We start from the raw sequence: 11,789 nt of genomic DNA, 5'->3' as shown, positions 1-11,789 counted from the left end.
ATGGTCTTTACTTCTCAGCTTTTCACCTATAGATGGGGAGTAATGATAGTACCAAACTCCTGAGGCTGTTGTGTAGATGCTATGGCTTTGTGTCTAGAGAGCTCCACGGCTTTGTGTCTAGAGAGCTCCCGGCTTAGTTCTAGGGCACCTTCGGCACCTGGTCAGTTTGAATGATTACCAGTAAGTGAGGTCTTCCACGTCTGGCCAACCTCAGTGGTAAAAAAAGTCAGCAGCTTTCAAGTTGAAGTAGCTCATCTTTTATTCATACAAACGATACATACACAAGACTGTAGATTGTTTGAACACTGAAGTAATTTTCTAGTGTAACAACTCTGTAACAAAATTTTAACTAAATGTAACATTTATGAAAATATAAATCTCTGATTGGGTAATTCATCCCAACAATACAAAGTTTACATAAAAACATTCAACATGAGCTATCAGTTGCAAACATGTTAAGAAAAAAAATCATTCAAGTCACTTGTTACACTCTAGTGTTTTTTTTTTTTTCACAGAACACTGGCACATTACATGTAATCCACCTAGGCATTTAATTCTTAGAAATGTATGGCATGGACGTTCAACTGATAAGGACAGGAATAAGAATGAGTAGCTGAAGAGCTAAAGGTATGGACTCCAGATCACGGGTATATAGATCTTAGCTTTCCAAGGGCTTCCTCCTACTGGCTGGTAGCTAAACTAAGAGGAACACACTGAGTAAAGCTGTCTCACCATGGAGAAGGATGTTGATATCTGAACAACACCTTTGAATGCTTACATGTTAAATCCTTCCACCAATGGAACACACTTGGATTTTCTATGGGTTTAGATAATTTCCTTTTCCCCACTGTGTCAGCAATCAAGATGGCACTGTGTAATGTTTTTCTCATGTTACTCCCTGGCATCCCCACCAGGTTTACAGGCTATAGCAAAGCCTATCACTTTCTTCTTCATTTTGCAGTCCGTAAAAGCAGCAATACACTTGTTAAGACTAGAGGTCAGACTATAGGTGCATGCTGAGTCCCAAGCCAGGATGAAAATAAGCTGGTTCTTTGTTCAATGTTCCCATTTAAGTAAGTTCCATTTTGAAAGTAAATCAAACCAATCACCACCACTGACCCCCTTGAGAGGTCTTCCAGGACATGCCATGCGGAGGACTCGGAAGGAAGAAAATCACCTTCACTTTCTGAGATATATTTTCCTTCAAATTGCTGAAGTCATTTTTTTTGTTAAAAAATGCCATTCCATAGTTTCAGCTTTGAAACGGTAAGACTGGGAAAGTCCTCAGTCTGCAAGTGGAACAGATAAAGAAGTGTACATACAGTGTGTGGAAGTAAGAAAGTGATTACAAACAGGAATGATAAGAACCTTTGGACACCCTTAAGATATATGGAATATTTTAGCACGGAGACAGGCATATTCAGTTTGTCCCAGAGTATTTGGTCGTTTATCTGCATTTTACACAGGAGAGAGGCGTAATGAGAGTAAGGCAATGTCACCAGTGTTTTCAGAGATGGCGTGTTTAAAAAGCTTGCTTTCTATTGAGATACTGCAGGGGTCTGGGAAACATTAGGCTCCCCAACAACTGACTGAAGAGTACAGACTCTTGCTAATACAACGAAGGAAATGAACGGATGCTTTGATCAAACTTGTAATGTCCTTTCCATAATTCTTTACACTCAGCACAAACACACATCTCAAGAAAAGGTGTGAAAAGACTGTGGTTTCTTATTAAGTGGGGTTCTTTTGCAATCCACAAAAGAAACAATTTAAAAATTATACATCCCATTACGCAGAAACCCTTGCATGCAGTCATTGTGAATGTGTTTTAATGAAGACTGACTCTCCATGTTCAGTAGCCCTGTAATAGTGGTAGTAAGTTCTTGTCTAAGTCTGTTCACCATCTCACATGTTTTGTGTGCTGTCCTGGGAAACTGAAACACATCTGGACATCTTTCTTACACAATTTTGCACCATTTAGACCTCTTGTGTTTACACAGTTGTCAGGATCGAGAAACCTAAAGAGATATTAAGGCTGCATTTTGCTGTCACACCCCCATTCAGAGTCAAATGGTTCTCTGCCATCATGATTTCAACTGGCTTCTGTAGAACTAACTCTCATCCAACTGGTCTACCTATAACTCTAGCTTCTCTCATCTGAATCAATGTAGTGAATTGTGCTGATTCTTGTTACACAGCAAATTTAAAAGATTTTATTCTCTCTCTTAAAATGGGAAATGGCCATTTCACCATCACTTCTGGAAGTTCTCTATTTTGCTAATACATTTGGACAAAAAGATGGCACCCAAGTTGAGTCTCTTAGTTCTGTTCCTTTCGTGAGGATGGATGTTAGTAAACTGAGAATCCCAGCATCTTTCCTGCTTTTAAGAAATGAGCAGCTCATCATTTGTGTGCAGAAGATAAACTTTGCTTCTTTTTTTCTGTCATACATGGATTATGTATTTCAGTTGAGTAGAATAAACACTGTGTCAGTTATCAGGTGAGTAGCTCCTGGATTCTAGGGCAGCACATACTCGGTCATAACAGGAGTTGTGTTTCTTGGAGGGTGTTGCCTCATTGGACTCAGAGGAGTCACTCACGGTGATGGGGCTGTCTCTTGCAAAGACCTCAGTGGACTCTCGCCATAAGCAATCCACAGACACTTTAAAGGAGTAACTGTTCGACTTTGGCCTGGATGTCTGTGTTGCATTGTTGAAAATCTGTCTGCTATTCGATGTGGCAATTTTGATCTTCAGTGCAGCATCTACACGGTCCACAACTGTGTATATCCCTATACTTCCATCATCAAAGCCAACGATTATGTTCAGATGTCTCTGAGAAAGTGCAAGGAAGGTTGGTGTTTTGTATAGGGAACAAGCACCGATGTTTTTGCCATCAGCCAGTCTCATCACAATTAAACTAGATATCGCATCGTTTTCCTCCTCCTCCTCCCCATTCCGGAAACAAATATACACCAAGTAGCGACCATCTCGAGAGAGCCTCTGCCTCCAGATGACTCCAGAAGCGTGAACCACCCGTAGTTTTCCACTGTGTAAATCCAGCACATGGATATTGTCATCTCCCCGAGATATAATGCCTAGCTTCCCATTGGGAGAAATTTCAAAATCCTCCAGGGTTTTCAAGAAGTTGCTTGGAAGCTGCACACGTCGACAGATCACTTCGTCAGCCAGGCTCCAGAGGTTCACAGTCTCGGCTGACGTGATAAACACGATGACGTCAGGACAGTCAGGGATCAACTTAAAATTCACAATGGTGATCCCGTCTTCACAACAGAATTTCTTAGTGATACTTCCGGTCCAAAGACTGACTGCCAGCACTTTGCTTTTTGTCATTCCCACCACGAAGGTATTTGCAGAGGTAATGAAGGCATTTTGCAAGGTGGTCAAGATGTTGCAGACCCTGTGGCCTGTGGCCAACCTCCAAACCCTGGAGGCATTTTCCTCACAAAGAGAGACCACAAACTGGTCATTATGGGTGATCAACAGCTGAGATATTCTCTGCCCATTAATTCGGAAGAGGTTTTCCCCACTGCTGGTGTGCCAGACATACTGGCTGCTTTTGTCGTCTGATGTCACCATTATGTCTCCAGTGGACGTTAACACACAGTGTTCGACTATCCCTTCATGCTTAAATACCGCTTCAATGAACCCACTGCTGAAGTTCCATTTATGAACACAATCAGAGCCATCGAGAGAGTAAATGATTTCCCCCCTGGCAGGCAACACCAGACTCTGGATGGGTTTTCCAGTTTTATCGATATTGGACATAGCTGTGATTATGTCTATATCCCAAATGGAAAGTACACCACTGGTTGATAAAGACAGTAGCATATTGTGATGACTAGACTTTACCAACTTAACTATGGTACCCGAGATTTCCTGCAAGCTTGCCATGCACTGTCCAGTGTCCCGTCTCCAGAAGAAAACTGCTGGGGTATTCTCCATGGTTGCGATGATACAGTCTCCATTTTTGGATAGCACAGCAGATATAAAGCGTTCATTGTGCCTGGCTCGGAATTTTTCAGCTACCTTCCACATGCCAGTGTCCAAGAGCTCAATGCTGAGAGCTTTACAGATCAAAATCGCGCTTTGGTCCTCTGAAAGCTCAATGCTCACCACTTCGCTGTCTTCTTTTCGACAGTCAAAGTCTTCAGTCAGCTGGGGGTTGGAGATATCCTCTGTATTCCAAACGGAGAGGCTTCCCTCACTGTCTACCATGACCATCTCTTGAGCTGTGTCCAAGATGAGAAGAAATTTTACAAAACCACCTGAAAATTCTGATGTCACCGTACATATTTTCTCTCCACTCCCTAAGTGGAAAATGGTGGTATTGTTGAGGTACTGGCCACAAAAAGCATAAACCCCATCCAGGGAGCATTGAACACATGTCACCTCATACCAGCAGTGGAACTGGTAAAGGGGCCATCCATACAGCAGATCAATGACAGTGACATCCTTGCTGGCCTCTAGCCATGCAAGGGCATGATTGACTGAGAGTGTAAATCCATTGATGTAGGTGGAGCTACTTCCATGCTTGGTCCCTTTGATTTCCACCTCAGACAGGAGACAGGAATTGACATTGTCATAGATCAGCAAGGTGTTGTTTGTTGTAGCAACCACAAGGTACTTCTCATCACTGGTGAGCTTCATGCCTAGGATGACGGACTGGGATGTAGTGATTTGCCGGAGTAGCTGGCGAGTTTCTACATCCCATGTGCTGATGGAACCATTTTCTAGAGCTGTGAGAACAGTGCTGGGGTTACAGGTGGGGAGGATCTCTGTGACATGCAGGTGGCTGGATGCTAAAGGGAGACGCTCGGGGCTGTATGTCACGTCCATGGATGAATGCAGAGGAACAATGGAGCAGTATTTGGGTCCATCTTTGTCACATTCTAAAAGAAGGTGTCTAAGTTTGGGCAGGGAACTCACAACAGGCAGCAGCCTTTGCTGAAGCTCTGCTGAAAGGGAGCCTGGGAATGCAATGACCTTATTTCTGATGCCACGGAGTGTGCTGGCCAAGAACTTCAGCTCCTTTTCTTGTGAGTAGTTGTAAGCCAGTTCTATGTCGGCCAGCACTTTGTCAAACTGGCCAATTTTGATCATGGTGTAAAGCCAGCTGAAGTTCATGATGATTCCATAAAGTAGGTCATCGGTTTTCCCACACCTGGTCAGATGATACAAGAGCTCAGACATTTTCCGGTGATTGACAAAAAAGATGTCAGGCTCTAGGGGGTTACACTGGAAAACCCAGGGCTGGTCGGGGGCCTGCCGGTCGAAGGATGCTTGTTCCATGAAGTGCTTCTCTTCCTCAAGCAGACTTCTGTTCTCTAAGTCGAGGCAGCCATTCAAGTAGGGGTCTTCCAGGCAGAAAGCTTTCCTCCTACCTCCTGACCACACTCCTAGAAAGTAATCTGCCAGGATTGTGTGCATCTCACGAAGGTTGCTGTCTTCCTGCAGATACAGCTTCTGAGCTATGAGCTGCAGGTGTCTGTTGGCCCAGACTAAGAGTGTGACATTCTTCACATGCCTTTCTATTAAGTACCCATTGAGACCCTCCTTGAGCCTTGCAATATACAGGTAAGGTACTCTCAGGGGATTGCTGGGTCTGGTGTTCTCATTCAGTTCATTCATAACACTGTTGTCCAGAGCTAACACATCCTCTAATTCCATTTCACTCAAACCCATTTTGGCCATGGTGATGTAACCCAGAGCCCTGGAGACCAGTTTCTGACCACACTTCTTCTCCAAGGACCAGAATAACTGCTCTATACTTTCATGGACAGTCACACAGAGGGAGGATTCATCGACATCCTTGTGAGATCTCCAGTGTCTTACCTCTCTGAAAGTTAGGTTCACAAACATAGGCAGCGTGCACTTGGAAAGTGCATTGTTTACATAAATCTGCTGGCCCGAAGTGACCTTTCTTTTGACCCTCAACAGCTGGTGTTTGAGGACCTGACTGCACATCTTTCTGTCCCGGGGAATCAGCTCGATGTAGTTTTCTTCTTCATGGATAAGGCACCTTAGTTTCTGCAGGATCCCATGTTTGTTAGGCAGTGTGGAGAGGATGATCCGAACAAACCGGGGTAGATGAGCAGGTAACCACCAGAGCTTCCTAGCCTCATCGGTCTCTGAGAGCTGCTCTAGGGCATCAAATATTATCACCAGAGGTCTCTGCAGTGAAGACTCATTCAACAGGTTTATAAACAAGTCACGAAGGTCATGGATCTTCTTAGGAAAGCTTTGAACCAGACACCGGTAGTTGACTGCCAGTTGTTCACAGACACTCAGAAGAAGTGTCCTCAGATCAATACTCATGTCTGTTGTTCCTAGAAATCTCACAATGACAACCGGGTCAGAGTCTGGCCCTGTGTCTTCGTGTAGCCAGCCATAAGCCTAAAACATACAAGCAGAGTTTAGAACAGTGCTGCGCCTTTACCCAGCCATATTCAACAAGGTTCCTCTCTGAGTCTCAGACTAATACCATCTTTGCAGGAAAAAAAAAAGCCCTGAATGCACAAGCCACCTGGGAAGGCCAAAGTGCTGCTACAAAACTCATGTACAGATCTGTAGGTGGGACTCACAGGCAGCAATAGTACTTCTTAACCATAAGGAAATATTTGTTTGAGTTCTAAAAACCACAGTGTTCAATTACCATAAATCTGAGTGCATAGTCGGATCTTTTTTTTTCATCTAAATCCCTAACTTTTGGTAGTTATTAGCATACAGTATATACTTAGTGTTTCTTTAATAGCTAACAAGTGATGATTTATAAATTGCATAGAGTAAATGTTTTCATTAATTGAGACTATATAATTCCATATATGGATGGGCAGTTTTTAGTTAATTAGAATGTAACAAAATAGTCGCCACCAGTATTATATTGAATAGAATCTTTTGTAACTGAGGGGTATTTTTGTGATTCTACAGGGTCATCATAGTGACAATTATTTCCATCATAAAAATCTATATAATTTGAGATGAGAGAGACGGCTCTCAGTCAAGAGTGACTACTCTCGGTTTGCAGCACCTACATCGTTTGACTCACAACCATCTATAACTCCAGCTCCAGGAGACTGATGTCTCCCTTGGGCTCTAAGGGTATTTGCGCTCAAGTTCTCATACTGATACACAATACACATAATTTAGAAGAAAAATAAATCACTAAAATGCTTCATAATTCTGGTTGTAAGAGGTTAGTTAACTGCTGTGCTTCCAAATATTCCACAGTGTAGACAGGTGGCCATCATTTAATATGATCTCTCTGGAGGGCACAGGGATGGACAGTGATATTTAATAAGAGAGAAAGCTGAAGCTCAGGCTAGATCACAAAATTGCTTCAAGTGGAATGGCCATTAGAAGCAAAACTGGAGTAGAGCCATATCTCACTTTCATTCTACATGCCCTTCCCTCCTCCCTCTCTCCCTCCTTCCCTTCTTCCCCCCCTCTCTTCCTCCTTTTCCTTTCTTTCCTCACTTGTAGAGCTAAGGGAATAAAGCATATTAAGGACCATCAAAATTCACTTTTTTTTTTATGGCTGAAGAGTCAAAGTTGAGAAAGAATATGATCAAAGTGCAAAAGAGCCCCCCATAGAGTATTTTAGGGAGATAAAGCTTTTCAGTTGCTGAATTACCAAGAATGCTCTTTAGAAAATAAGGGAATAGCCCATGAATTCTATTATTTACTATATGTAGATTTTTTCTATAAATGAGGAAGCTTGGATCTTTGAGACAGTTCAGGGTAAGAAAAATTAAGATTCAAGGTCTACGGATGTGAGTTAGATAAATGACATAGCACAAGGAATTTTCTGCTACTTAGTTTTGATGTTGGAAGCTGCTTTTAGGGATGAGAGCTATGCCATGCACTGATGGTCCACTGATGGCTGATCAGAACCTAAACACAATCTGTTTGGGCTGACATTGACATCTGACACGCTGAGGTTGCTGCCTATGCGCTCTATGGGGACTGCCCTATAGTTATGAGCTAGACTCACAGAAGACAAGCATGAGATGCCTACTGGAAACAAGGACACTAGACAGTGAAACTTGTTGCTGACACATAGCTAGTCATATGCCAGTAGAGATAAATGGCAAGAAGGGGGCAAAGAAACCGGTAAGCAAAACCCTGAACTCTGTGTATCCAGATACACACAACTGAACCAGATCCCCAGAAGACATCCCAGTCATCATTAAAGATCAACTTCACATGACTAGCACCCTGCAGAGTAGAGATGCTTCTCTGTATGCACACGTTAGCCTGTCTCACGCACTTTGTGACCTAGCATGCACACGAAGACACACCACATGGATCTTCTGCTCCATCAGTTCAACAATATTTGTTCCTTGTAACAGGAAGGAAATCCCCATCAAAGTTCTTATGTGCCTCTCACTGTGTTGTCAGTGTGCTTGTGAGAAATAATCCTCAAGTCTGAATATATATATATATATATATATATATATATTAAGATTTATAAGAAATAATACTCAAATCTAAATACACACACACACACACACACACACACACACACACACACACACACACATATATATATATATATATATACGAACTAGTCAAACCAGAGTTTGAAGTCTCCTTGTCTCTGCCTTCCCCTCGGTTTATCCTGATAGGACATGGTGCCTAAGGTCGGGTCTCTGCTTCATCTTGTGCTTAACTAAAGAAGTGGTCACATCTTCTAACACAAGCATGGAAAGCAGCTGAACATGGGTTAAGAACTATACCCCTGGTTCTCATCTGTAAATTTGCTCTGGCGCCAAATCCACACAAGAGGAGCAATGCAGCCAATCCTGTTTTCACACTCATGGTGACCAATTTGATATTTGGCAGCACATGACAGACTACAGGACTATTCAGAGAGTTAGAGAAGGCTCTGTTAGACAAAAGAACGACATCACAGTTCTAAGTGACCATCAGACTTGTAGAAGCTTCTCTACTTTAACGTCAAGTGTAAAGGAAATTAAAATGGATCTGGTTTAGTACAGTTTAGGCTGGCATGGCAAGATAATAGATATTACCTTTTTAAATGAGGTCACAGAGTTGTTATCCCAGCCTGGTTCTTTTGGTCTAGAGTTCTGAGGGACAAAGAGTACCTGGGTATTTCCCATGAACCCAATATGACTCTCCAAGAAGCGGGAGATGGTCATGGTATCTCTTCACAGCAATAGAACATTGACCAAGACAAGGACCTACTCCCCTGTTCACTGATGTCATAGGCAGAGCTGTTATCTCAGTCTGAATCTTTTGGTCAAGGGTTCAGAGGGCCCAAGAGTACCTGGGTATTTCCCATGAACTCAATGTGAAGATTCAAGAAGCGGGAGACGGTAAGGCTTGGTGCTTTTCTTGTCTCTGGTCTTGCCTGAGGAATTTGCTGGTCCATGGAGACAATCTTACCCCAAAGACTCTAGAAGTTTGTTAATGGATGTCTAGGAAGCGATAAAGCAATGAGGAAGAAAAAGATGCAGTGCCCTGGATTTAGGGAGCTGTGGTGAGATACAATTAGTGAGTTCAGGATTGGAGGTGCAGGAGGAAAAAGAAACGTCTGGAAACGATGGGAAGGTTTCAGAAGAGATGGTGGGCAGATTTTTAGTGTTTCCTAAAAGTTTGGTGCTCACTCACAGCAGCATGGGTCACGTGATAACTTCCTGGGTGTTTCACCTTCCTAGAATCACCACACTACAACTCAGTAGGAATTATAAAGGTGGTCGGGGTAGAAAAAGAGGGAGGGAAAAAATGCTATGTCAATAAAGATATTCATGTTCTCATTCCCACAGTGGGGAACTTGACTGTGGTAGGACTCATATGGAGAAAAATATAGACAAAAGTGTTAGTTATCACGGTAGACAGGACATACTTATTGTTAGACTGAGACTGATTTAGAAGCTAGAGAAATTGGAAGATAAGATTTTGCCTGACAGGGATGAGAGGGGTTTTAGTCCCCTTTCATCCTAATGAGGTGGGTGGGTGGGGATAGGGAGTCACAATAGAAAGTAGTTTTATAGCTGTGTCCCAAGAATCCTGTTCTCGAAGTGTGTCTGTTACACCAGCGGAAAAGAAACACAGAAGCAGCCATCCCAGAAAGTCTAGTTATAATTCAGAGAGCAAGCACAGAAAATTGAATTTGTTCAAGTTATTATTTTCCCCAAAGGGAAAAATATTTCTATAAACATAAGGAGAAAGTGTGAATTTATTTTATTTATTTATTTTTTATTTATTTTTTACCTTTTTTGCTACTTCAGCTAGCAGTAGAGTCTTCCCAGTGCATGGTCCCCCATACACAACAAGAGGATTGATGTGCCCGGTTTTGCTTGGAAGGATGTATTTATGCAAGATGTTTAGCGATTCACATTTGTATTCATAGAAGGAGGCGTATGTCTTACATAGTGAAGAGTGCTGCAGGATCTCATCATACAGAGTATCAGTCTCTGTGTCAAAGTTCTGCTGTACTGTTGCTTGAATTATATCGATCATGTCCTCATAAAATTGCTTACCAAGTCCTTCTATGTAATGGTTTTCTATCTCTTGGGAATAGCCCAGTTTCATGTCACAATGGGTGACAGATGTGTACACTCTCAGATTAGAGGATGCGACGATGGTAGGAATGAATTCATCCCTGAGTTTTATCAGCTTCTCTTGAGCTTCTGGGTCACGGATGATTCTTGGGTCTGTTCCGGTTATGTCCATGTATTTTCCCATCTCTGGGATTTTCACGAAGCGTTCGATGTTAGCAATCTTCCTGATGTAGCATACACACTTCTTCAGGAAGGCTGGAGTTTGCTTGCCTAGGGCAAAGTCAAACTCATCCTCAATAGCTGGAAGAAGATAAGATGGGGTTAATTGCCTTCAATAAAGGAACCGTGTGCCCAAACTCCCAATATTTAGCTCTTAGTCACTTTGAGAGAGATTATTTGGCTTATAATTTGTTGAGATGCAACCTGTGGAGTCATTTTTTAAGTTAGCATTAGTCTTTTCCTAAGAATGTAAAACTTAGAAGAATAGATTGTTTTTTTGTAAATTATTCTATTTCCCTCCCAATGGGAAGGAAAAGTAAAAAACCAGCTTGATAAGGCAAGCATGCCGGGTTCATGGTGATGAGTTTTAAGATGTAAGTTTTATCTCCCTCTCTAGCTAGCTTCAGCCCTTTCAAATGTGGAAGCATCTGGGTCTCTGTGGGGCCAGGAAACATGGAGACAGCTAGATGTCATAGCTAGGCTCCTGGTTCCTTGCCAGGCCATCCTTTCCAATGTAGTGACATCCTTTTGTTTGAGGTATATTGTAACCTAAACAAATGGACTGAAATAGAAAAGAAAAAGCACATCTTAAACTAAAATATAACTATGCTCTGAATTCTGGTCAATCTTAACAATCCACAATACTGCTCAATTCCATGGGGTCAGAAAGGTATAAAAAATGACTTAGTATAGGACATCGTTTCTTCTGAACTAAACCACATACGTCTTATACATAGTACATAGAGGTGCAGAGAAGTAAATATGCATTGCAAATCCCTCCCTCCTTCCCTCCCTTCTTCCCTTCCTCCCTCCCTCCTTCCCTCCCTCCCTCCCTCCTTCCCTCCCTTCCTCCCTTTATCTGTTCCTCCTTCCTCTGTGCCTTCCATCCATTCTTCCCTTCCATCCTGGTTAGACTTTTTATCAGGTAGACACAAGCCCCATGGGAAGAGGGAATGTCAATGGAGAGACTGCCTCCATCCAATTGGCCTATAGACAAATCATTCTGTTTAATGTTTGATGTGTT

The 11,789-nt window shown here is 42.4% G+C and overlaps 1 protein-coding gene across 1 annotated transcript in view; it reads right to left on the bottom strand.

Annotated features, from left to right (window-relative positions):
- Window positions 1-245: 245 nt before the first annotated feature.
- The window catches only part of Nwd2 (NACHT and WD repeat domain containing 2), a 140,333-nt gene continuing 128,789 nt past the window's right edge, over window positions 246-11,789 (bottom strand). Inside the window, exons 6-7 of the mRNA XM_028765333.1 lie at window positions 10,257-10,846; window positions 246-6,416 (exon numbers count right to left, since the gene is read on the bottom strand). Of these exons, the coding sequence (XP_028621166.1) occupies window positions 2,490-6,416; window positions 10,257-10,846 (4,517 nt within the window). The 3' untranslated portion in view covers window positions 246-2,489. The remainder of the gene's footprint in view (window positions 6,417-10,256; window positions 10,847-11,789) is intronic.

The sequence above is a fragment of the Grammomys surdaster genome, unplaced genomic scaffold, assembly GCF_004785775.1.
Source record: "Grammomys surdaster isolate TR1022 unplaced genomic scaffold, NIH_TR_1.0 150, whole genome shotgun sequence".
Taxonomy (NCBI): Eukaryota; Metazoa; Chordata; class Mammalia; order Rodentia; family Muridae; genus Grammomys; species Grammomys surdaster.
Note: the sequence above shows the minus strand (reverse complement) of the source record. Positions and strands in the feature narration are given on the sequence as shown.